This window comes from Nelumbo nucifera, chromosome 3, assembly GCF_055504915.1.
Source record: "Nelumbo nucifera cultivar China Antique chromosome 3, China Antique-T2T, whole genome shotgun sequence".
Taxonomy (NCBI): Eukaryota; Viridiplantae; Streptophyta; class Magnoliopsida; order Proteales; family Nelumbonaceae; genus Nelumbo; species Nelumbo nucifera.
In genome coordinates, this window is record NC_142651.1 from 42672730 (window position 1) to 42700391 (window position 27662).

The 27662-nt window shown below is 35.7% G+C and overlaps 1 protein-coding gene and 1 pseudogene across 1 annotated transcript; both read right to left on the bottom strand.

The window, feature by feature from the left end:
- Nucleotides 1-7834: 7834 nt before the first annotated feature.
- Nucleotides 7835-11522, bottom strand: LOC104604078 (aspartyl protease family protein At5g10770-like). The gene is made up of 2 exons (XM_010268310.3): nucleotides 11285-11522; nucleotides 7835-9217 (listed from the first exon to the last, which is right to left on the bottom strand). Exons 1-2 carry the CDS (start codon nucleotides 11448-11450, stop codon nucleotides 7977-7979), a joined length of 1407 nt encoding a protein of 468 aa, XP_010266612.3. The 5' UTR covers nucleotides 11451-11522; the 3' UTR covers nucleotides 7835-7976.
- Nucleotides 11523-23815: 12293 nt separating this feature from the next.
- On the bottom strand, nucleotides 23816-25159 carry LOC104604076 (aspartyl protease family protein At5g10770 pseudogene; annotated as a pseudogene).
- Nucleotides 25160-27662: the final 2503 nt, after the last annotated feature.

Here is a 27662-nt window from a genome sequence, read left to right on the forward strand (position 1 = left end):
AAATATTGTGTCTCGGTCACCTGCAACAAAAGAAGTTCCAACACCCTATCAATATCATCTCACATCGCACATTTCATGCATGGTGGGTCCCAGTTTTATAGAAAGATATGTGGTGTTAAATCACGTTGATAGTGTGTTGTAACTAGGGGTGGTCACAAGCCGAGCTCTTTACAAGCTATTTGAGCTTGGCCTGGCTCGGTTTCAATCAGGCTTTGAGCCGAGCTCGAATAGCTACATAATAATAATAATAATAATAATAATAATAATAATAATAATAATAATAATAATAATAATAATAATAATAATAATAATAATAATAATAATAATAATAATAATAATAATAATTATTATTATTATTATTATTATAGAAAATAATATATAATAAAAATATTATATATAATATTTTTATTTTTATATATAATAATAAATAATTATTATAATTCTTAATTTTTTAAATATTTTTTTATTTTTATAAAACATATTTCTCAAACTAAATTTGAATCGAGCCGAACTCGAACTTACGAATTTTTGATTCGAGCCGAACTCGAGCTCAAGGTTCTAAATCAAACCGAGCTCGAGCCTCGTATTACCTTGACGAACCGAGTTCGAATAGCTAGCTATTCGCTCGGCTAGCTCAAATCTACCCCTAGTTGTAACTTGTTTTATTGGCAGGAGATCCCAATTGAAACTTTGCTTTTATGCATAAACTGTCGTACAATAAGTACAAAAGAGAGATTGAATTAAAATTACAGAACCTTAAATAAGGGGTGTAATGGGCACTAATGAGAGAGAGAGAGAGAAAATTAATTAATAAGGCTTAAATAGTGGATTTAGATGTCAAGATCTGTTGGTATTACAAACAATAATAATGCCATTTCCAGGCACATCATAGGCTTTGTGCAATCTATCCACGATACATGAGTACGATGAATTTTTGTTCATTGCTTTTGAGAAATTTTAAGCGATCGATGAGGACTGGTGTGGTACACAACTTTTATGTGTCTATTGGAAAAATTCGGTATTTATCATGTAGCTTGCTTTACGTGGTCATCTGTTCTACTTACTGTTGCCTCTATTGAATGAAAGAAAAAAAAAGAAAAAGAAAAAATCTGTTGTGTCTTCCGTTGTTTGTTACTACCAGATCCAAACCTGTCAGTTAGGTTTTTACTAAGGAAGTTATTAAGAATTTATATGAATTAACTAAGGTATTAATTATTATGGGTAGACAACAAATTCATATGTATTGACCAATTTGGACATAGGATAGCAGTGAAGTGAAATGGCTTGTGGATGCACTTTGTATCTGCCATATTGTTTCTTTCACAAGCAAAACTAGGCTTCGAATCCAAACTTATATCTTTCAAATGTACAGTGTCTTTCTACATAGAGAACTCAAAGAATGTGATCACGAGGCTATCACCTAGTTCTGGATCTACAACACTCTTCTAATGTCTTTAGGCTTAAGAAGTTGCTCTATGCATGGGCTCAAACAAGCCCCTAGAGATTAGCTTTTGTTGTTGACATGCATACTTATTGCAGTTCAAGTTGAACTGATATTTAATCTCGTATTGATTCCTGAAATTGGAATTCTCCCATCTTAGAAAAGGAATCATCTAAGTTGAATTTGTATAAATGGTTTGTTTAGAAAATCTGGATTCACAAGATTTGGTATCATTCCACAGTTATTTTGCAGTCTAATTTGTATGTTTTGCATGTTAATATATACTAGAGAGAAAGCAACAGCCAGATTACAAAGTCACACTTACCTTGGCAATTGAAAAGCTTATTGTCAAATACAAAACGTCTCCCACTAATCTTGGGAGTTCCCGCCCTGTGTCGATATTTTGAACCTTGGACCCATGGATATGAATCCAGATTTTCTATTCACTTTTTCTACCACTCTCTACTCGCTCTGAATTGCAGCCACACATCTCTCATTTCATAATAGAGATGTGTGGCTACAATTCACGACGACGGGTAGAGAGTGGGTAGGAAATCCCGACTGCATGGACATATCATAGCCCAGCCTAGTTCGGCATATGCGTGTGATAGTCCAAGTGCACTTTTTCCATAACTCCTAAAAGACATAAACCACGTGCACAAAACAATAGATAAACTAGGGGTGATCATGGGCCGGGCCCAGACCGGGCTTTGCACTTGTGATAAGGGTTATAGCTTAGGCCCGGGCCCAATCTAGCTTAGGGTTTCGGGCCTGAAACAAAATACCTAGTCTAAGTCTACACAGGCCCGGGCCGGGTCGGGCCTGATTCTGGGCCAATGTCTTTCATATATAAAACAATACACATCTATAATATTTTGTATTAAATGACATAACATGCATACAAACTTTTATTTTATATATTATATAATATAAAATATTACATATAATATAAATTACACATGCCATGTTATAATATTTATATATAAAATATATAATATAATGTAAAATAACATGTATACATATGCATACATTATACACAAAATGTGTAAGATTAAATATATGCAGGCCGGGTTGGGCTTGAAGTATTAAGCCCAAGCCCGGCCCTAAAATTTGCGAGCCTGATGTAGGCCCAAGCCTAGGCCGGGCCTGAACACAAAACCCAAGCCCAAGCCCAGAATTTCCGGGCCGGGCCGGGCTGAAATGATCACGCCTAAGATAAACTAAAGACACTCAATTAATAAATAAAACAAAATGACTACTAAAAATAAGATGCATTTAATTTAAATCACACAAATAAATCCCCCTAAAAAAATACTAGCAAGCAGAAATTTCCATTTTGGCAGTCCTAAAGGGTCTTAACTTAGCTGCCTCTATGAATTTACGATTATCATTGAGAGAGATACCAAAACCATCATTGATCTCCTGCTGGATGAGAGCATTTCCTTTTGCTTGGATTGATACATTCCCATATCTAAGCCCACTTTCTTGTTCATTGAGTCAATTCGCTATCTTATATTTGGGTTCTTATGTTTGGGATTCTATCATTCTTTTTAAGGCCTTTTTAAATGATATGTAATCGAATTTGAGCTATTGAATGCAATTACTTTTATTCTTAAAAAACTTTTCTTTTAAGTTGATCTAAAAGAAAAAAAAAAATGGGAGCCTAGGCTTTATTTTTTCCCTTGTTTTAGCTCCTTTTTTCTGTATTGATTTGATAGTCTTGGATGTCCAAACAATAAAGCCTGCTGAAACATGTATTAGGGATAACTTTGAATAAGACAACATTTTCTGGGAACCATTTTGATCCATTCCTGGTCCAACGGTTGGACCATCTGGTCTGAGTCCGAAAACATTGGTTCATATTGGAGCATTCATTTAAACTACAGACCTATATCAAGCAACTTGGAAATTTCTTACATACATTCTTTCTACTAAACAGTTCATAACTAAATTACTTAGGGAGCTTGTCCACCATAGCGTCTAATTCTTTTGTTGAAATAAAAGAAGAGCAGCTGCTAATTCTGCTTCCCCAAAATCAAGCCGCAGAGATTTCGCAAAGAAGTCGGTGTAGGCCAACTGCCACAAGAAGTTGCTCACCAGTTGCATTGTCATATTGCTCACTGTAGTTAATTGCAACAATCAACAAGGTGGAAATTTCTGGAAAGTGAAACCCAGGGCTGGGGCATCGTACACTTGGAAAAGTTTACTAAGGCTATGTTTGGTTTGAAGAAAAAGGTAGGGAAAGGAAAACCAATACAAGGTTTGTAAAGGTTTTTCTATCTTTTCCTACATTTTCCTTCAAACAAAATATAGCCTAAGGTTATATTTGATTTGAAGGAAAATGTACGAAAATGAAGTAAAATGTAGGAAAACCTTTACAAACCTTATATAGGTTTCCCTGCCTTTCCCTACTATACAAGAGAGTTGTATGGTTAATTGATGATGGCTGGAACATTATTTTATTTTTACTTTTATTTTTTTGAACCATGGAGTACTGATATTAACTCACATTTCTCTGATTTTGAAATCAATACCCATCTCTCTCACGTGTCACGGGTTGCTAACTACATTGATTATAAGTTCAATATACATGGTGTGTTAACACAAAGCTCCGACAGGTGCTATTGCGGGCTTCACAGATTCTCAAGGTACCCTTCCAGAGTTCAAATCAGCCCCCCACAATGTCCCACACCACATCCCGGTTGTGTACTAAAAACATTTTCCGATGATAAAACCAGGAATGATGATGTTATCATCCGCAGATGATTCCAATACATGGTGGGAATGTATAGGACGTTGTGGGGGGCTGATTCGGTCTCACCCCTTCCCATCCCTAATTCCCAGATGGCCGATACTTTAGTTTGGTCTTTGGAGGGAAAATTTTCATGTTCTTCTGCCTTACGCTTAATAGAGTCATCCTCACCCATCTCGTTCTCCTCTCAACTCATCAAAGGAGATATACACGGAACCATGCATCTCTGGATACTCTTTGCTCCTCCAGCTGTGAAATTATTTCATTGGAGATGTGTGTCTCAAAATTTGCTTACATGTAAGCAAATCTGGACACTCTTTGCTCCTTATGTAATGATTCGGAGGAATTATTGGTACACGTTCTGTTTCTTTGAAGCACAAATGAACCAGAATTTACACTTAGGTTATTTATACTCCCATACATTTAAACCAGTGTGAACAAATAAATAGAGCCTTAAGCTTCATTTGAAAGGGAAGAAATTTGTTTGATGTAGGTGGGCATTTACAGTGAAATACAATGCAAATGAATTAATTGAAATATACAAGACCCAATTGGTTGTAAATGGGTACATACAAACTTATGGTATTGACTACTTCAAGACCTTTACTCCATTCGTCAAGATGAATACCATTTGTATTTTGTTGCCTCTTTCTATGAATTTCTTGTTGTCATTGTTCTAGATGGATGTAAATAATACATTCTTTAATGGTGATTTGTAAAAGGAGATATATATGGAGTTGCTCCTAGATTTTATGGTGCAGAAGCAAGAAGGAAGTTTTGTAGGTTGAAAAAAAAAAGCTTTGTATGGCCTAAAATAATCTCCAAGGGCATGGTTTGATAAATTCAAACTTGCCTTAGAAAAATTTGACTATATATAAACACAATCTGATCACACTTTTTTTTATCAAGAAAAATAGGTAGTTGCTTGATTCTCCTGGTTGTATATGTTGATATAGTGGTGATAGGAAATAATATTGATGAAATTGAATCTCTTAAGAGGTTATTAAGCAAAGAGTCTGAGGCTAAATACCTAGGGGACCTAAAATTGAGGTGGCTTGGTTTAAACATGGGATCTTCATCTCCTAGTGGAAAGACCAAGGTTATGGTTAAAAACTCCAAAGCAGTAACACTTTCTTATTTCTAATGAGTATTTTATTTTATCCATGATTAATATGTGAAAATTATTCACAAGATTGTAGCAATTTATTCTAAGACAAAAATATGAAATCAAATTATCTTGTCAATTCAATTTAGGCTATGTTTGGTTTGAAGTAAAGAGTAGGGAAAGGAAGGGAAATACAAGAAACCTATACAAAATTTGTAAAGATTTCCCTTATATATATATCCGGGCTTCCACCATGGCAGTTCCATTCTCTCATGGTAATAGGTAAGGTGTCACCTTTTAATCCTCAATGAATTTCTTGAAACATGAGGATTTTCTCCAACAATCGAATATTCCAATATTGACACGTGCCACCTAGACTAGGGCTACATTTGATAAATCAAAAGTTTAATGTCTAAAATGTTAAAAAGCTATTATTTGGTCTGAAATTTGTAAAGAAGTGAAAATGAATTTCTTCTTTTTAGAGGCTATGGTTTTCGTTGGAGCAATTGTCTTACATCTAAAATTGTGAAGTTTATTACTATTTTAACCTTGGAAGTCGATTGTTTGGTAATATTGTAGAGAATAAAAATAATACTACAAAGAACATTAAATAAAAATATTATGATTTCTCAATAAACAATTATTTATTATTTATTTAAATCATAAATAATAATATTTATTATTACTGCTATTATAAAGCGGAACTTGTCATGTTACTTGTCTTGGTTTTGGTGCATGTCATAAAAGTTAAATTTGATAACATATAAGTAACTTATATTTTTATCTTTAATATATAGCACACAAGTGCATAGCACATACCCTCACACTAATTATTAACTAATTTTAAATAATTTAATTTTAAATCACGAATAATAAATAACTATAGTACGAGTTGTCAACGAATCAGGTCTAGGTAGAACTACTCTTGAACCAATTATTTAATTGGGATAAAATCATAAACTTGATTATATTAAAATAATAACTTAAAATAATACTAAATTACTTTTATAGTAATAAGTTAAACATTTTAACTAATATTGTCGTACTTATTATCTACTAAATCTACTTTTTCAAACATAAAACATGATAAAAATTATAAGAAAGTTAAAAAATTATATATTTCCATAAAATAATTGTTTCCAAATCTGAATTAGTTTTGGATAGGTAAGAACAAAAACTAACCTAATTATTAATCGAGACAAAATCATGGAACCATAACCGTTATAATTATGTTCAATCAATTTAACTCCATTGGGTAGACCCTACCCATTAGTTCAGCCCCAGTTTTTCTTAAAGAAATTAATATTTATATAATAATTTATTAAATAAAATAAATAAAAGTTTATTGAGATGTGACTCGTATAGGCTATCTCAAGCCATGCCTAACTCGTTGACAACCCAAAATATTGGGCTCAAGGGGAGAGACTAATTTGTTAGTAAGTTATTTCTAAATAAATAAATAATTTAGTAAAATAAATAAATAAATAAATAAATGTTTATTAAAATATTTCTTTTAATGTCAAATCTCCTTTATTTTACCGATTTATAAATAATGTTTTTACTTTTATTAAATAAATAAATGCTTAATAATAATAATAATAATAATAACAATAAAAGTTAAGATAAAGAATAGGAGGGGAGAGAGAATTAAGCAAAAGAGAAGAGGGATGACATTTTATTTTATAGGATGGCATAATTATAAATAATTATATGTGACACTCCTGTAATTTTCGAACGCCATAGAGTCAATTACATTTGAAAGTTTGTTTTATATGTGACATTCCTAGAGGAAGTTACATAGTGAGGTAAAGAGAATAAATTTATCTTATATGTGGCACTCCTATAATTTTCCAATGACATAGAGTCAATTACATTATAAAGTTTATCTTATACGCGACAGTCTTATATTTTTCAAATATTATAATGGGTTAAATAAAATAAATCTGCCTTATACGTGACACTTACTTAATTTTTAAATACCTCATTTTTGTACCTTTCATGGTCTTTGTACGTGGGATACCGTTTCTTGAAGGATAACGAATATATATATATATATATATATATATATAGATATATAGATGAATAGGGGAAAAGTCTTCTCCTGGAGGAGAGGAATCTTAGGCCGTGTTTGAAAAAGCTTTTGCTTTCTTCATTCAGTTTCACGGACTTTAGGAACCCAAAGCTCGAAAGCGAAGAGCCTGTTAAGGGCCAAAAGTCTGAAGCCGAAAACAGAGTCTTCAAAAACTTTTGGCTTTGGGCTTCTTCTTCCCGTGTGTAATAAGAAAACTCACTGAGCCCTAATTCTTTTTACAGGTTGGACGCACCAGTAAGTAAATAGAGGTATGCCATATTGAGACCTCCCATTACTCTCTTCAATATTTGCTTTTCGAGAAACCTGTGTGCATTTTTTTTTTGTTTTGTTTTACGTTAATACTTGATGTTTCTCTCTTAACTAGAAGGTATTTTTGTTAATGCTTGATGGTTCTCTGTTAAATAGAAGGCACCCTACTTAATTAGCTGATATTTTGGCAAAATATGGAGTTAATAAACAATCTTTGTATTGGGCTCGATTCATTTTTTCCTTGTTTTTCTGTTCATTCTTCAAGTAAGAAAATCCCATACATGTTCAATTATTCATTGATTAAATTATTTTCATCTCTCTTATGGATTTCAATTCATCAGTTGCAAGTTGCCCCAACACTGCGAAACCCTAACCTTCCTCGAGGCACATCATAAATCACCTCATATGTCTTCTGTTGAATACTGCCGATGATTGTTGTTTCTTCTTCATCATCGTTCGCACTGAAAGCCAAGCAAAACTTGTATGACCCTACATTAGTAATAACTCCTGAATATTGGTCCAACAGGAGGTCAATACCTCCTCCAAAATTCAGCTTTATGGATGGTATTGTCACTGTCCTGTTCCTACTCAAGTCATAGCATGTATCATAAACTCCTCCTCGTGGTGGTGTTGCAGATGGGTAGCCTGACATTGCTGCTCGAAACGCATTCCGAAGGATTATGTAGGCTGAAGGTGGTAGGTAACTGACGATTGTGCCCGAGTCTATAACGGTTCCATGAGCTGAGAATGTTGAAGCTGGAATGGCCAGTCTTCGCCCGTTCAAGCTTATTCCATTTAATGGCACGTAGTACAGGTCTGGATTCTGTGGGTTTAATATCAATCGTATGTACCTCACAGCTGGGGAGGTGGAACCTGTTTGGTTGCCAAATGCTAAGAACCCATTTGAGTTTGTGGAGCTTGGCAGACAGTAGGAGAAAACTTTTCCAAATTTAGTAGCAGTCTGATACACCAGAGATGCAGGGTGAGAGCCTAAACCCAGAATCCCAGATGTGGAATCTCGTAATTTAACATCGTGGCCACACCCTAACTTGAAGCCAGGGAAGACATCTGAGGGCGTTAGTCTGAGTGTTTCCCGTGCGAAGAAGCCGACAGAGTAGTCACTGTCTGCATACTGAGTTTGGTAAATACAAGCGTCTCTGCATGCAGGAGAGTGGTGTGTGGCGCTGTAGGCTTGGGAACAGTCTGCTGACCCACAAGCAATATTGGAATAAGAGGAAGATTGGGAAGGGGAGAAGGGGAGTCCCCTACAGTTAGGACATGTTTTGCAGAGGATCCAACTCAAGCTGCTTCCGGTGTCCATCGTCACCCATAGATTTTGGTTTGGTGTGCCAACTCCAATGTTGACAACGTAGTTTTTGGTTTTGAAAGGGAGACCGAACCTGGTTGGAATTTTAGCCTTGGAATCTCGGACATGTTTGTTGATCATGGAATGAATAGAGCGAACTCGGAGTTGGTCTTGGTGGAGGATTTCCTCCAGGCTGGGAGTTGTCTCTAGTGGTGAACAGGGTCCATTTACGTCTACTAATTGCAACTTTCCGGAAGGATGATTGTCGAAACCTGAAATTGTGGAGATACAAGCATAAAACATCAGATGCTCATTATTTCTCTCTCTCTCTCCCTCTTAATGCATGTCAAGTTTCATATGTTGTATTTAATGATTTTTTAGACGGAAGATTCAATATCTATAAATGTTTCTCATCTCCTTGGTCTTTTCTGCTTCTTCTTTTACCAAATGCTATATGTGTTGGTAGTGAGGCAGGTGGTCGTTAGAAAGAAAGATATAGTATTCCATATTGTTACATACTCTAATTGGGGGATAAGGGGTGGCTGACCTTCTCTAATAAGCCACATTACCTGTACTTGAGAGAACCTTAAAGCATTTCAACTAGGATGATCCTCCACTCCTATGAATGAGAGAATTCAAAGTCAAGGACTACTTGAGAGGGTTGAAGCTTCGATTGAGCTGCTTTCACTGAGTTAGCTCCTTTTGAGAAGCCACTAAATGAGTAGTACTCGATCGTTTGGGAGGGTTGAAGTGTATTGGCTTCTAGCTTTCTGAGGTGGGTTGACATTGACAACCCATAAGCTATATGTGTTTGGTAAAAAATCAAGACAGCCGAATTGGCCGTCATCTAAAAGGCTGGTTGTCTGCTTAAGCCTCTTTTGATTGGCTTCTCTAAAAGGGTTTCAAAGCAGCTGAAGCAACTTAACTGAATCTTCTGCTCAGTCCTCGCAAAAGTGCCAAAAAATTTAAGCCAAAAGCTCTTCTTCTAACTTAATTGAACAACTATTTTGGGCTTTTTACGGTTTTCACCAAACATAATTTATGGGTTCAATTGGGTTGTTTGGGTGAGGCGGCGCACCTCATAATCCAGAAACTTCTACCTGAAAGCCCGCATGAGTGGGCACTCAGTCCAACGGTTCATAATCGGATGAGGATTTGGATTAATTGGCCATGTATCTGCTTCTTCTTCCATCAACTTTCTTGTCTTCCTTTCTTCTATGTATCTTTCAAATTGTATTTTATAGTAAAAATAAAAATTTATTAAAGAAATAAAAAGAAATGAGAAAATACAATGGGCTCAAGCCGAAGAGACTCCAAGTTGAGCCCCAAAGAGAAAGCAACCGGGAAAACCACCTAAGATCAGCCTCCGCTAAGCATGCACGTCAAATTCTAGAAAACCCAAACAGCTATGCGATGTTTATAAAATGAATAAAACTACATGCTTTGACGGTTGGTTATAACTGATCTTCCAACTTATTAAGGCTGCCTTTGAAAAGAATGTAAACATGCAGAGTGTAAAATGGTTCATATAAATTACAAAATTGGGTTAGTTTTGCATTGATAAATTTATCTTCTTACTAAACAAACTTTTTAGTTGTAATGAATATTAACACGAATTTCAATAAAGCATATGCTTTAATATCAAAAGCCCACTTGAATGCAAATTGACTTCTTCTTTATTGATGTACTTTTACATCTTATTATCAATGTAAATATGCATTGATCTGTCATTTGTCAATACAAAAATACAATATTATCAAACAGAAGTAAAAGTGAACCAGAGTGCAAATTTACCCTGAACTGGGATTTACACTCCATTTGCATCGTTTCCAAACACAGCCTAAGCAAACGAAATTAGCAATCCTTTCACAATTAACCAATTTGGTAAGCCCAATGTAATCATGGCAGATTCTACCAGCAGGTATTCTTCCAAAAGGTTCCAGATCAAGCAAAATTCTTTGATTTGGATCCCAAAGTCGTAGAACACTGCTTAGAATTCCTTTTCTACACAATAGCATGTGAAATTTGAAATGTTTAATTAGAAAAAGGAAAATGCACATTGAAGTATAAACTAATGTTGTTTCTAATTAATGATGACAACTGATTCCTTTATAACTAATTGTATGTATATAAAGGCAGTGTTTGGAAGGGGTGCTATTTTTTTTTGCATAGTTATATCATTCTTTTTAGAAAGTGAAATATTTTTCTTTTGATTGGAACCATTGATAAAATAGATTTTAGATGTGGCACTAATGTAATGCCGTTTTTCTTATTAATGGCATGGGTTCCCAACACCCAAACATATTATGTGAACAACTAGACAGGGAAAACTTTTATACCTTTTGAGGATGGAATGCAGTTTGTTTCTGGAAGCAACGAATGAACTGCTATCTCTACCGTCTCCCCATCATGGGCCCAGCTGACCTTATACCAAGAGCAGGAGAGAAGCAAAAGAACAAAAGAGGACAAGCTAAAGTTTAGGAAAGAAGTATGGAGACTGGCCATGAATGGCTATTCTTCTTCTTCTTCTCTTCTGTTGTTGATGTCGTGCTGCTAGTATTTGCTGGATGTTGTACTGCTATTTATAAGGGTAAGGAATGAATAAAGTGTTTTGCCTTTATAAAAAGTCATGTATAGATGTCGAAGGCCTGAATGTTGTTAAATTTGCTTAGTTTTCATATACAAAAATCAATGCACTCAATCTAAGGTTCAAAGAATTAGTATTCCTAAGAATGTTGGAAAGGCAAATCTTAATTTAGGTGAACTCTAAAAAATTCCTAAAACACTTCAATAGTACTTGATTGAAGGCCGAAATTACTTTAAATAAGGAATAAAAACATATTAAATAGTTTATTTAAAGTGTAAGATACCATGATACACTTGGAAACATTAGAAATTATAGAAAAATTAAAATATATAGTATTAGTATACCTTAGGAAAAAATATAATTTTTATTTTATGATATCTGTTAAGATTTGTAATAAACCATGCCTTTCCAGTTTCATAGTTGGACTTGGGTGGCACTATAGCTAAAAGGTATGGTATCTAAACAACTGATAACCCATTAATTGGTATTCATCCAAGTGTAATTTATGGACTACTAGCTGTTCATCCAAATTCATGTGGGTATCTGATTGGTTAAAGTCTTTTTCTTTTGTTTTTCTTTTTTATATATACTAGATATTCTTTCCGCACTACAAATATTGTGAGTCCAGATCATCTATCAACAAAAGAAAATACCCTGTTAACATCATCTCACACCACACATTTCATGTATGATAGGTCCCACTTTTGTGGTGTCAGATCACGTTGGGTAGGGTGTTGGAACTTGTTTTCTTGGCAGTAGATCCCAACTCAAACATTGCATTTATGCATAAAATGTCGTACATAAGTACAAAAGAGATATTGGATTTAATTAAAGGATCTCAAATAAATGGTGTTATGGGCATTAATAAGAGAGAGATAGAGAGGGAGAAGGGGGGGGGGGGGGATTAATGAGGGAGAATGACTGTTCAGTTAATCTCAGAATTCTTAGCCCTATCGTACAGGTGAGATGAATCCTAATCATGGACTGATGCCAAATCCATAGGCAGGGTGCGGTTTATAAAGAGCTACTAATAAATTATGGGGGCTATAATTTCAGAATTCTGCAGTGCGCTAAAATATACTTCTCCCAATTAATAAGGCTTAGATAGTGGAGTTAGATGTACAAATCTGTTAGTAACAAACAATAATGCCATATCCACGTACGCATCATAGGTTTTGTGCAATCTGTCCACGGTTTATGAATAAGATGAATTTTTGTTCATTGCTTTTGAAGAATTTTTAAGTGATGAGGACTGGTGTGGTACAAAACTTTTATGTGTCTATTGGAAAAATTTGGTATTTATCATCCAGCTTTCTTTACGTGGTCATCTGTTCTTCCTTGTATTTCTCGTGTAATCCATTTGGAAGTTGGAACTACGTATTGTTACCTCTATTGAATTAAATTAAGCCGTTTTGGCTTATAAAAAGAAAAATAAAAAAGCTGCCGTTGTTTGTTACTAGCAGATCCAAACCTGTCAGTTAGTATTTTAATAAGGAAGTTACTAAGAGTTTATATGAATTAATTAAGGTATTAATTAATATGGGTAGGCAAAAAATTGATACGTATTGACCAATTTGGACATAGGATAGAAGTGAAAGATGCACTTTGTATCTTCCATATTGTTGCTTTCACAAGCAAAATTAGGCTTCCAAAGTTCTAACTTTTAATATAAATTTTATCCATAATAAAATTCGATCATTTGTACAAGTAGAAAAGTGTTTTAGCCTAAATGTTATTCATAAACGCTTTGATTGTTTAGGAAGCTCACTAATGCTATGTTTGTTTGAAGGAAAAGGTAGATAAACAAAGGAAAAGACAGGCAAACCATACAAGGTTTATAAAGGTTTCTTTATCTTTCCCTTCCTTTCCCTACATTTTCCTTTAAACCAAACATAACCTAAATGCATGACTCGATTAGCAAATTCATTTTATAGAAAGATAAGATCCCTTAATCTCTATTTAGGACCAGGCAAGCTATTTATTAGGAGTTTAAATTGGGCTAGGTTAGACAAAACCCAAGAAAAAAATCAAAATTGGCTGAAGTATAGAACGAAGTTAGGGTTGAAAATTATGAACACAATTTAATTTACAAGTTGAATTAATTCCATGTCCTACATAGTAATAACACTTGACTTGGTGCCTTATCAATTTACCATGAATATTGTTGGATGTAGATGAGTCTTGTATCATGCAAATGTCTCTCTTGATAAATATATGTAAAGCTCATCTTGCTTCAAATTAAGGGTTTTCATCAACAAAAAGGCCTTTATTACAAAGAGAGCTCAGCTTCAACCTTGTGGTTAAAACATGCCACAATTAATTCATCCAATTTTAAGCATGGCTTGCAAAAAAAAAGGGCCGGGGGGTATTCACAATTAATTCATCTAAGTTTGAATTTGTACACATGGTTTATTTAGAAAATCTGGATTCAAAAGATTTGGTATCATTCCACAGTTATTTTGCAGCCTAATTTGTGTGTTTTGCTTGTTACAAAGTTATGTTGGCAATTGAAAAGTTTATTGTCAAAAACAAAATGTCTCCTACTAATCTTGGGAGTTCTCCCGAGAGTATGGTGGTTACAAAATGGAATGTTAGAAAGTGGATTCATATAATTGAAATGTTAAACACCTTAAGAAGGAAGAAAGAAAAATAAAGAGAAGAAGAAAAAAGGGCTACACACAACATAAATCGGGTCAGATGTATTAGGCACGTTAGGTAAGCACAATGAGTGAGCACGTAATAGTTAGCCGTGTGACACATGTCCCAATTAATTCGTCTTTCATCCAAACGTTGGGTTTTCCTTTTTCATTGTTTTTATTTTTAATTATTTTGATAAAAATAATAAAATAATGGATAATTTCTATCTAACGGAACAAAAACGTTTGGATGAAAGGCGTATTAACTGGGACATGTGTCACACAGCTATTACGTGCTCACTCATTATGCTTACCTAATGTGTCTACTACATCCAGACCCACATAAACCAGACTAGCTCGGCAAATGCATGTGTACAAAACAATAGATAAACTCAAGATTAGTTTACTTCTTAGTCCATATGAGACTCAAGACACTCTTGCTAACAAATAAACAAAAGGACAACTAAAAAGAATGTGCATTTAATTTGAATCACGGAAAGCCCAAAGAAAGAAAACATACTAAGAAGCAAAGATATCCATTTTGGCATTTTTAGAAGTTCTTAATTTAGCTGCCTCTACGAATTTACAATTATCATTGGGGAAGATACCAAAACCATCACTGATCTCCTGTTGGATGGGAGCATTCTACTCTTCATTGGTGTTAATTAAATTTCCTTTTGCTTTACATTCCAGATCCAAGACCATTTTCTTGGTCAATTTGCTATCTTAAATTCATTTAAACTACAGACTTATATCAAGCAAGTTAGGAAATTTCTTACATACATTCTTTCTACTAAACAGTTATAGCTAAACTACTTAGTGGGCTTGTATTGTCCACCATAGCGGCTATTCCTTTGCTGAAAATAAAAGAAGAGCAGCTGCTAATTCTGCTTCCCCAAAATCAGGCCACAGAGATTTCGGGAAGAAGGACTCGATATAGGCCAACTGCCACAACAAGAAGTTGCTCTCCCTAAGCTCACCACTGGTCCGAATTAGCAGATCTGGGTAAGGAAAGTTGGTGTAACTTGTTTCCAATTCTTGTTCAATTACAGACTTTGTGATTTCTTCTGGATGGATTAAACCTTTCTCTAGTTTGTGAGCTATTCTTTTTCATGCTTGCATTATGTCATATTGCCCACTGTAGTTAATTGCAACAATCAACTGGAATTCTAAGTTGTTCTTGGTGGCCTCTTTCACTTCAATTTTCAATTTTTGTAAGGACTTTGGTAGGTTGGATGGCTCCCCAATTATGGACAGGCGAATTTTTTCCGTGTTAATTTCAAATCAAAGCAAGTATATTCATGATACAAATACTATCATTTGAAGAGTGAAGACTGAATTATTACCAAATTCAATTGCAGAGTGAATGAAGCAAATTATTACCAAAAAAACAAAACAATTGAAGAATGAATTAAGCGGTATTTGTTTGCAGGGCAAACATGAACTGCATACAAAAGAATACAAAATACAAGGTTTTGTACTCTACATATTTGTAGTTGTGCTCCTTCCAAACTGAGTCTAAAGGATATAACTTATGTTGGCCTAAGTTAGCATTTTACACTGTTTTGGGCGTGGGCCTTTGGGCTGGGCTCATTGAAATTTTGACAAAATCCCAAACCTGCACCCTATTTGTACTTTTGCCTGGTTTGCAGTTTCTTGGTAGTACAAATTTTGCATCCCAAAAACTGATGCAAAATTTGCACCACCTCCCTTCTACATTGACTCTCTTTCTTATGAAGTGGGGACTCCATCATCTTGCTTTTTACCTCACACCTAAGGAAATAACCCTCCTATCCCCGTTCTCTTTTCATTTAGGCTATGTTTGGTTTGAAGGAAAAAATAGGGAAAGGAAGGAAAAGGCAAAAGAACCTATACAAGATTTGTAAAGATTTCTTTACCTTTTCCTTTCTTTCCCTACTTTTTCCTTTGAACCAAACACAGCATTAAAATGGGGATACCTTATTTTACTTCTTACTGTGCTTCTCACAAACAAATAAGACAAACTCAAATTTCAAGCAAAAGTGAACCACAATATACATGTAGGAGAAAAGTGTGTGACAATGTAGACTTAAAAGCACTGGTCTTACAGACAAGCATCGTTGGAATAGGAGGATGACTGGGAAGGGAAGAAGGTAGGTCCTCTTCAGTTAGGACATGGTTGGCAATTGATCCATGTCAAGCTGCTTCCGGTGTCCATCGTCACCCATAAATTTTGAAGGTTAGTGAGAAACAAGCCTGAAATTTAGATTTAATTTTTCATACATGAAAAAATCAAATTAATGCACCCAATCAAGGTTCGAAGAATCAGTATTTGAAAGAATGTTTAGAAAGACAAATTTTATGATACATATGTAGGTATGAATGGATATGGTGGAATGATTACGAGAATACACTAAGGAAACTCTAATAATCTCAAAATAAGTTTAATTCTTAAATTACTATAAATTAATAAAGTGTAAATGCACAAAGGCACATAATTAATAATTTATTTGAAGTGTAACGTACCAATAGATACTTTTTGTTTTCAAAACTATTGTGAAAAATTAGAAATGGTAGAAAAATTAAAATATATAATATGTATCTTAGGCTGTGGTTGGTTGCGCTGCAAATGCAAATATGTATTCTGCGTAAATACCTCTTTTTTCGGTTCTTGAACTTAAAGTGTAACCCATTTTTTGTATTCTTCATATTTGTTTAAAATCGATGGAAAACATAGGTTCTATCATTAAATGCCTTAAATTTTTGGTCAAGCACACCATTTATCAAAAGAGCACAAGTTTATATCCAAAAAATGGTTACAATGATGAACTCTTCTCATAATTTTGACATCTTAATCATTACATTTTTGTATAGCAACCAAATGCTCACAAATGCGAACTGGAGTACATAAATAGCTAGGTTCAACATTTGTATTGCAAACAAACACAACCTTAGAAAAACAATATAATTCTTGCCAATATATCTGTGATGCCTGAAGGGTATGATATGACAAGAACTTTGGCCAATCAAATTGAAACCCCATTCCCTTGAATTTCGATGAATATCAGTTGATTGGTTACCATTTTAATGAAAAAGACTGATTGGTTATTAGTTTTTAAGATACCTAGGGATGGCAATTTTCCCCATCCCCATTGGGCATTCAACCTCCTCTACTCAATGGGGTCGGGGTTAGAGATGGGGAATAATGTGCCCACCTCGCCCCGACCCCGATTACATATATATATGATGTTATTTATATTATATATCAAAATATATTTATTTTTTTTTATTTTAAGTGAATTTGTATTTTTTTTTCAAAAAGTACTATTAATTAAAAAATCTCGAGGATTTAGGTCCCCGTGGTGAAACCGTCTATGTCGGGAATTAAGGATGGAAGATAATTTTTATCCCTGGTGGGGTCGGGGTCTGAGACGGGAAGTATGATCCTCGCCCCAAATGGCCAAACCCACCCTGCCATCCCTAAAGATATCATCCCAAAAATTTGATAATAAATGAATTAAATAGGGGAGTTAGAGAGAGAGAGAGAGAGTATCAGCCTTATGAATAAAGGAGTTAGTTGAGCATCCGGTTCGGTTGGTAACAAAAAATGCCAGATACATCAACATGGAAAAACTTTAGCTGTTTGGACGTGAATAGGTGAATTGCCTAGAATGTGCTCAGCCCAGAAACTGTCTCAACAGTCTATGCTATTGGGCCCCAAAAGCCAAAGTTAATCCCATCAACAGAGTTCACATCTCTGCCCCACAGAGAGCCACCCTACAATGTCCCACACCACATCTCCGCCATGTATTGGAAACATCTTCCGATGATAGTAGTAGAACCGATGATGTTGATCATTGGGAGATGTTCTCAATACATGACGGAGATGTGGTGTGGGGCGTAGTGGGGCGGCTCTTTGTGGGGAGGAGATGTGAGCTCCATCAACATCTGGTTCTCCTGCCTAAAAGTGGGATCTGATCATAACAAAATTGTACCAACATGGTATCAATAGGACCTGTGTCCACACATCTCACCGTGAGGCTGAGACCCACAATGTCTGTGATGGGTAGGAGATCTGAGCTCTACGCATCATGGGTAGAGTTTCACAAACCGACCACGTTTGTAAGATATCCCCATTGCACGACTATAGTGTCTTGTGGGTAGAGTTGGGGGAAAATTGTGGATAGGAGATCTGAGCTCTATGCATCATGGGTTTGTGCAATCTGTCCATGACACAAAACTGTGATGAGGACAAATGATACATTGTTTTTTGAAATTTTTATTGTGTAGAGGACAGGTGACACAAAATTGTAATTGCATTAGTTAGGGTGTTAATAAAAAAAATTATCAAGAGAAAATGAGAATTAATACCTTAAATATAGGATTTAATGAAAGGTTAATTAGTAAAATTTAAAATCACAATTTCAACCCTTACAATAAAAAGAACCAAATTCAAAAAGAGAGTATTTTTATCAAGAAAAGCCCAAAAGGCATGAAAAACTATTCCCCTTTTTATAGTAGTATAGATGTACAAAAAATTATAAGAAACTTCACTTACCCCCACCTAATAAATTTTAATTACACCGTACGGTTGGGAAAAAGTGGTAAGGGTGATTGATGGCAATACAGAGTGGGGGTGTGGGAAGTTCAGAAATGTTGTAAGTGTAGGATGGAATTAAAATTTGTAGGTGGGTCTCAATGATGTATTCCCAAAAATTTAAGTTTGAAAACTAAATTTTCTATAGGATATAAGTATTGTACTCCAAAGCACATATTGTTATTTTATCTATACCCTAAAAAATAATTATTGTTTCTTCCCTACAAACATAAAATGGTGGAATGGAAAGTATGCAATCAGAGGTCAAACGTATGAATCCAAAGGTGGGCGTGAATTGGTTCAGCTTTATTTTGTCAGCCATATCTGTCATATACCATTAAAAGGTCCAAGGTGTATACAATGTTAATTTAGAGAATCAGACCTGACCAATCGATCTGACTAGTAACAGTTCACCACACGGTTTGATCAGTTTCTAAAAACCTGGAAAGGCCAAAATTTTGTTTGGGCACATTATCATGAGAGTGAGCAAATAGTAATGTGAAAATCTATGATGTGGGAAAGATATGATATGAAAAGAGTTTTGACCAATCAAAATCTATCTATGAATTTTGATAAATAACATCTTATTCGCTATCAAGTTTATGATTCCATTTTATTGGTAAGTTGGTTTTTAGATATCATATCTTTTCCATATTGATGATGCGCAATCCGGCCGGTCTTAGCTATCAATGACCTTGCCTCTGAATTGAGTAGCGGGGACCTGAAACGGAGGAGATGAAGAAGCTCCGGGGAGAACCCGGTGTAAAGGCTCCGAAGCTTAAGTTAGAATCTTTCAAAGGCAAGATAAACCAGATAGCGCAAGGTTTGCATCCCTCCTCTTCGGGGGTGGAGCGCCTTTTATAACCACCTCGCTCACTCACTCCTAGACTCCTGTCAGGTTGGGAATGAGTATTTTCGTGCTTCTGCCAGTCCGGGCATCATCGCCCCTGCTGGGGCAGAACCGTCGCTGCTCCTTTTGTCGGAGCCGTCTCTGTAACTGGAGGCAGTGGTGACAGGTGACGGTGGCAGGTGGCCGTTGGAAATGCGGCCGTCAAGCGTCAGATCCCAAGTCAGTCAGGTGCGTCGCCCCTGGATACAGACTCCTTCGGTGTCAGGTACGGCGTGGTTCGTTCAGTTCAATGCTCCGGAAGCGAAGTGCCTGAAGTGGTGCGCAAGGCAAAGTCTCGAGTTTGGAGAAGGGGAGGCCCCAAATTGTCATAAGATGGGCCTGTTCGGGTCTCTGCTTTGTGTGACGGGGTCAAAAGGGAGAGTTCGGGCTCCTCGCAGGGAGTCCGATCACTAAGTAGGGAGTTCGGGCCTCTTGCTAGGGAGCTCGGGCCTCTTGCTAGGGGGTTCGAGCTCTAAGTAGGGAGCTCGGGCCTCTTTCTAGGGAGTTCGAGCTCTAAGTAGGGAGCTCGGGCCTCTTGCTAGGGAGTCCGAGCTCTAAGTAGGGAGCTCGGGCCTCTTGCTAGGGAGTCCGAGCTCTAAGTAGGGAGCTCGGGCCTCTTGCTAGGGAGTTCGAGCTCTAAGTAGGGAGCTCGGGCCTGCTGGTCCCTTCCCTTTGGCGTTTGTACCCTCAATACGCTGTCTTGAGTTCCGAGCTGCTTGCCTTTTTTGCCACGTGCCGTGATTTGCGAGGTCGGGCCAAATCTTCCTTCATCAATATCATAGTCGAACCCATTAATTGCCCATTGATTTATTTTGAGTAAAAATAAAAGTATGCCCGTGAATTGGTGAACTGCTGTGAACGTGCCCAACCAAGAAAGTCTCTCATCAGGAAAGGCCTTTGGCCCCCAACAGCCAAAGTTATAGCCAATTGAGGAAATGATTAACCGATATCACAGTTTCATAACATTGATTGTTTTTTACATTCTCATCCCGCAAACGATGCTAATTTTAGTGAAGTAGGTTCACTAAGAGGTTGTTTGGCACCGGAGCATTTCATAGTGAATCGTTTAATTGGATTTACAGTTTCACCTGTTTTTTTGAAAAATAAAAAAAGGGATATAGGCTGATTGGAATTTTAAAGTAATTTAGCATAATATTAAAATATATTTATAATGACAACTGTGTGACATCTCAAAAAGGGTTAGTTTTTTTCTTTTTTTTTATATTTCATTGTGCCATGTCACCAGGGTGATTCAGAATCACCCAGACAATTCAAAAAACGCCAATTTGATGTTTCAAGAAACCACTCCTTTCCCGAATTCCAATAGTAATTATTACAGAAATGTTTTTTTTTTTGAAAACACCCTTGCCAAATAAGATTTTTTTTTGCGGATTCCGTTTTTTTTTGCTGATGTGGTACGCATAACACATCAGCAGAAATGAAACACACACACTGGTGCCAAACGTATAGTAAAGCGACATGTTTAATTTTGTAGAAACGAAAAGGTTAATGAAGAAAAGACAATGATAAATGGATTGGATCATGATCCGATCTGATATGAGATCCAATCTAATATATATATATATATTTATTTATTTATTTATTTAAAATATATTATTTATATACTTTTATAAATTTGTTATATTATTTATTTTTTATAAAAACACATATATATACGATGAAAATAATTAAAAAATACTTATATTTTTTGTTTTTTCTTTATTTAAATTGGTATATTTTATTTTTTAATAATTTATTAATTTTTAAAGTAAACAAATTGGATAAGATCAGATCCGAAGATCTGACTTACTAATAGGATTTGAATTCAAATCGAGGCCTATTAGATCTGATCATATCTTTGGATCAGATCGGATCCGATATAAACAATGTCGGATCGAATTCGAATATACCTTAATTTGAATTCGATCTGATCCATTTGCATCCCTGTTTGCACTCAGTGGTCAAATTAGTGTGATCATTTTTGTATTTTTGGTAACTATTGAAATGTGTTCTAAGGAGTTGAATGTGTCTAGCTTGGAATACTATTTTTCATTAAAAGAAAAAAAACAGCTTGCAATATTATAAATGGGCTCCTTGCAGATAGGGGCAACTTTTTGCCCTTAATATCAATAAAAAATAATATTTTTTATATAATAAGTAAAATAGGATAGCCTTTTTGAAAAATATCAAAAAAGTGCAGTGGATCGTCTTCCTCCTCTGCCTCTCCCTCTGTATTCATGCGAATGGATCCGCTTGGGCTGAATGAGGTTCACGCAAAAAAGACAAATAATTTACAAATTGTGCCGGAAAAGCACATTGCAGCAGCTGATGATTTTTTTTTTTTTTTCCGATTTGCAGGATATGACCAGGTACAGAAGCTTGGTCCGACAACATCTTGATCTTGAAACAGTGAGGTCGAGGTTGGAAGAAGGACGATACTTGGTTGCAGCTGAAAGTTCTTCCATGATCTTCTTCTCTTCTCTAGCAATGTGATTGTATTCTTCCCCAAGAACTCGTTCGAGTCCTCTGCCGCAACTACACTTCGAGACGTCGTCAGAAAGGAGATGGTGAATCCAGTACCGTCCAAAATCAAACCGCCGGATTCAATGCTTTTTAAACCAAAGCTTGCTGCTCCCTTGATTGCCTGCCGTAAGCGCAATTCAATCTCTGCCAAAACTTCCACTACGACAAGCGTAGATAGGAAAGGGGAGCAACGACTAGCTTCTTCGACAAGGTTTCCTCGGGAAACAAACTGCATAGCAGAGCGGTCCAGCGAAAAGGAGTGTTGGGCGCCTGTGCCGTCGAAGCGGGTGAGGGAATCTACGGAAACGGAAGCTGTGAGCTCCAGGCAAGCAAGGAAACGTGCGAGGAGGTGATGGCAATTTCTGACGATTGAAGTTTTTATTTTGTTGTTTTTTTTCACTTTCTGCCCCCTCCTGCGTCGGTTTGCTCTTTGGGACGTGAAAAAGCATTTTCAGTTATTACGTGGCCGGAAAAATGCAAAGGAGGAAGCCGAGTAACAAATTGCCCTTCCAAAAAAAACTATTCCATTTTAATTATTATATACAAATATTACTTTTTAGCTTTTTTTTTTTCCTCTTTAGTTTAAAAATCTTAAACTAAAGTCTATATATTAAAAGAACTTTTGAACAATCAAAACCATCCCCCGTGAAATACTTGGCTAGAGAGCTTTTTCTTCAAATACTTTTTTTTGTTAAATATTTTACTTCAAATACTTGACAATCTATTTTTTAAAGAAAACGTAAATAAAAAACTTGTGGATGCGCCACTCTCAAATAAAATAGTTCTTTATAGATATGTACCAACCCATTCTCAACAAAAAGTTTATTTATAGGCCCAAAGTATTGTTGGGGTAGGTGCTGGTTCCGAATTAATGCTAATTGATATTTTAAATGTCTATAACTCTGTATTAAAAATCAGAAATCTGCATTGAGCCTGTCTGTTAATACTTTTTAAACCCCACTCTCAAAAAAAAAAAACAAAAAATATGCTAATTTTAGACATGTACTACCTATTAAAAAATGCTCACTTCAAAAGACATGTGGCAATATTATAATATATAAAAACTTTCAATAGTGTGGGTTCCATTTTTAAATGAAATAGGTTCTGAATTGTAAAATCCTAGCTAGCATTGAAATAGCTAATTTACGATTGTTGCTGCTAAAGTAAAGCCTACAGAGTACAGAACAATTAACCCCATTAATTCCTTCCTATTGGTGGTGTATTCTTGTCTTTTGTTGTAATATAAGACATTCTTCATCAATATTCATTTTGATGGATTGTGTTTAAGCACATTAATAATGGATTGTGTTCAAGGAGCTGTGTTAAACTTGGATATTATGTACTCATCTTTGTTATAATATATATATATATATATATATATTTTTTTTTTTCCCATCAAAGGAAACTTCTTTTGCATATATCAGTTATTTATATCCAAATTGAAAACCATCAAGATGAGAATTGTGGAGCTTGGGACACCATGGTTCTGCAAATCACTTGCATTGGCACTCGAATTAATAAATTAATATATGCTGTATGCACCAATTTCAGGAATATATAAATACATTTCTCTACTCAAATATAAGCTGTATGCACCATTATTGATTTATTTTTAACTTTCTTTTTCATCTCTCTTTCTCTCTGCTAAGATGGATTTCACTAGCAAGTCGTCCCAACACTGCGAAACCCTAACCTTCCTCGAGGCAGATCATAAATCACCTCATATGTCCTCTGTTGCATGTTGCCAAGGATTCCTTTTTGTCTCACATTATCGTTTGGAAAGAAAGCCAAACAAAACTGAGATGGCTGAGATAGCCGTGCATTAACAAGAATCCCGGAATGTGAATCCAACTGGATGTCAGCACCTCCTCCAAAATGCAAAACGATGGACGGAACCATCACTGTCTCGTTCCTGCTGAAGTCATAGCATGCATCGAAAGGTCCTATTCCTGGTGCAGATGGATAGTGTGACATTGCTGCATTAAACACATTCCGAAGGGTTCGGTAGGCTAAAGGCGGTAGACGACTGATGACTGTGCCTGAGTCTATCACAGTTCCAGGATTCGAAAACGTTGAAGGTGGAATGGCCAGTCTCTGCCCATTGACGCTTATTCCTATTAATGGAACGAAATAGAAGTCTAAATTCCTAGGGTTTATTATCAACTGTGTGTACTTCACGGCAGAGGAGGTGGCGCCTGTCTGGTTGCCAAATGCCAAGAACCCATTTGAGTTTTCTGAGCGCGGCAGGCAATAAGAGAAAACTTTTCCAAATTTAGTTGCCGTCTGAGACACCAGAGAGATTGGTTGAGGCCCTAAACCAAGAAGCCCAGATGTGGAATCTTGTAAACTGACATTGTGGCCACACCCAAACTTAAAACCAGGGAAGACATCTGAGGGTGTTAGTCTGAGTGTTTCACGTACGAAGAGGCCGATGGAGAAGTCTCGATCAGTATACTGAGTTTCATAAACACAGGCGATGCTGCATCTTGGAGAGTAGTGTGTGGCGCTGTAGACTTGAGAACACTCTGCTGACCCACAGGCAACGTTGGAATAAGAGGATGATTGGGAAGGGAAGAAGATGGGTCCTCTGCAGTTAGGACATGGTTGGCATAGGATCCAAGTCAAGCTGCTTCCAGTGTCCATCGTCACCCAAAACTTTTTCTGAGGTGTGCCAATTCCGATATTGACAACGTAGTTTCTACTATCAAAAGGGCGACCGGAACTGGTTGGAATTTTTGCCTTGGAATCTCGGACTTGTTTGTTAATCATTGAATGAATAGAACGAACTCGGAGTTGGTCTTTGTGGAGGATTTCCTCCGGGCTAAGAGCTGTCTTCCCTAGTGGTGAACAGGGTCCATTCATGTCTACTAATTGCAGCCTTTTGTGATGGTCGAAACCTGAAATTGTGGAGATCAAACATCTTACATTAATTCTGATTCTGAGTATTCCTCTCTCCCCACAATAGAAATATAATAATGGGATGAACATATAGCCATACGGCATCTGCTTATGGTTCTTAATTGTTAAATTTCATACGTTGCATTTAATTCTTTTTAGAGGGAAGATTTAGAAATTAGAATCCATTGATCTTTATCGTCTCTTTGTTTTCTCTATTTTTTCTTTAACTTTTTGGTGCTGGGCAGACAATGAGCACGTGCCCGTTAAATTGAGGATATATTCCGCGATTGGGAGTGTTCATTAATGGGTTTTTTTTTTGTGCTTTTCAATGTTTTCAAAGGACCGGACTGGAAAACACCCATTTTACCCCAAAACCGTTATTTGGCCAAAAATCGTTGATTTGATCAGTAAATTGCTGATTCAGGCGGTCAAACTATCAAACCGTTTGACTTAGGAATGATTTTTGGCCGTTTTTTAATTTTTTAAAATTTTAATTTTTTGTTAAAATGGACCATCCATTCAGACCGGATGGTCAGACCGTTCAACCCGAGAACTGAACCCAGAGTCCGGTTTTAAAAACCTTGGTGCTTTTCATTTAGAGCAGCCAAAAGTCAATTAGAAAATTATTTGGCGAAAAAGCATGAAAAGGGCATTTTTTATTAAATTAAAGCCCATTTAGAAAAGCAGAAAAATGCTACTTTTAACTTTTTACATTTGTAAAAAGTTATTTTGAAAAAAAAAAAAAAAAACTAGTGACCAGCCAAATACTAAAAGAACACTTTTTCAAGTCTCTCTTAGAAAGTTAGAAGCCAATTAGGCCAAAAAATACTCAAACACGGCTATAGTATACAACATTCTTACATAATTTGGGGGATTAATTAGGGGTATCTCGCAGTCTATAAGTCACATTCCCCATGGGCTATTCGGGCGTTTTCACCAAACATAGCTTATGGGCTGTTCGGGCGGAGCCCACCCCATAAACCCAGAAGCCACTCCAATGCAGAGATGGGTTACTAATATATAGGAAAATTAAAACTGCAAGAATAAGAAAATCTATTTAATTAAGACGACGAGAATGGGAGAATAAATTGTTTGGGTTTCCCAAACATAGTACCTGAACAAGAAGAAAGGAAATTATTTTATACCTTTTGAGGATGATATACAATTTGTTGCTGGTAGCAACGAATCAACTGCAATCTCTACTGACTCCCCTCCATGGGCCTTGACTTTATACCAACAGCAAGAGAGAGGCAAAAGAACAGAAGAGAAGAGTACAAAGTTCAGGATGAAAGTATGGAGAATGGCCATGAGTCCAATCGTTCTTCTGTTGCTGAAGTTGTACTCGTAGTGCTTGTTGGGTGTTGTACTGCTATTTGTAAGGGTTATGTATGAGTTAATAAAAGTGTTTTTCCTTTTTTTTTTTAAAAAAAAAGGTATAAATAGGATCGAGACACATGAATACACTAGCGGAAATCTAATATCGTATACTTTTTATGGCAATATCTGTGATGAATAGCAACTGATTGGTTACAACTTTTTCAATTTTGCCAATCAATTTGAGACCCCATCTCCAGTGAATTTTATTGAATTCCAGCTGATTGGTTACCAAAAAGGTATTGAACCCAAAAATACTAATAACCAATGAACTGATATATATTCAGTGGTAATATTGCCTGTCATTCATCCAAGTTTACGTGGATACCCAAGTGGTTAAAGTTTTTCTTTTCCTTTATTAGTTAAATTTATATTTTTCTGGCATTATAAATTTACCCTTAATTAATAGGGCCTTAAAATGGATTAGATCATGATCCGATCTAATCCGATATATGTTATATATTTATTTATATAAATGTTATTTATATTATATATATATTGTTTATTTATTTATAAATATATTGTTTATATTTTATTTTAAAAAAAAGTTGTTATATTATTTAATTTTTTATAAAAATGTATATATATGATAAAAATAATTAAAAAATATTTGTATTTTTTTATTTTTTTCTTTATTTAAATTAGTATATTTTATTTTTCTTTTAATAATTTATTAATTTTAAAGAAGACAAGTCGAATCGGAACAGAAGCGAAAATCTGAATTTCCGATAGGATTTTAATTCAGATCAAGGCCTATCAAATCGCAGATCTTTGAATCTGCCACCCGATTCGTTGGCATCTCTCTAGAGTCATAGATTATAGTCGACCTTAAATAAGAGAGAGGGAGCTTTTAATAGGGCCTAAAAAACGGGTATTAATGGGCTTTAAAAAGGATCATAGCCCATAGGGCCGTTTTGAGTAGGGCAGCACCACACTTATAACCCCCAACGAACCAACTAAGTGACCAACATCTAGAGTTGGTTAAGAGTCTTGATCTACTGGTAACAAAAAATTTAGGCGCATCATAGGTTTGTGTCCGATCTGTCCAAAATACATGAGTAATATGAATTTTTGCACATAATAGCATAGAAGGGAAACTTTTGGGCCCTAATATCAGTAAAATTAATATTTTAAAAAAATAAAAAATAGGGTAATTTTTGAAAAATAATATCAATAAAGGGCAGAATCATTGTTCATTTTCTTCTTCTTGCAGTCTATTCACCAGCACCGCTGT

Bases quoted from the DNA above. Each gene is read 5' to 3' on its own strand.
- LOC104604078 (XM_010268310.3), bottom strand. From the start codon at position 11,450: ATGGCCAGTCTCCATACTTCTTTCCTAAACTTTAGCTTGTCCTCTTTT. The intron at 9,218-11,284 runs GTATAAAAGTTT...CCACAATTTCAG, and splicing joins CTGCATTCCATCCTCAAAAG to GTTTCGACAATCATCCTTCC.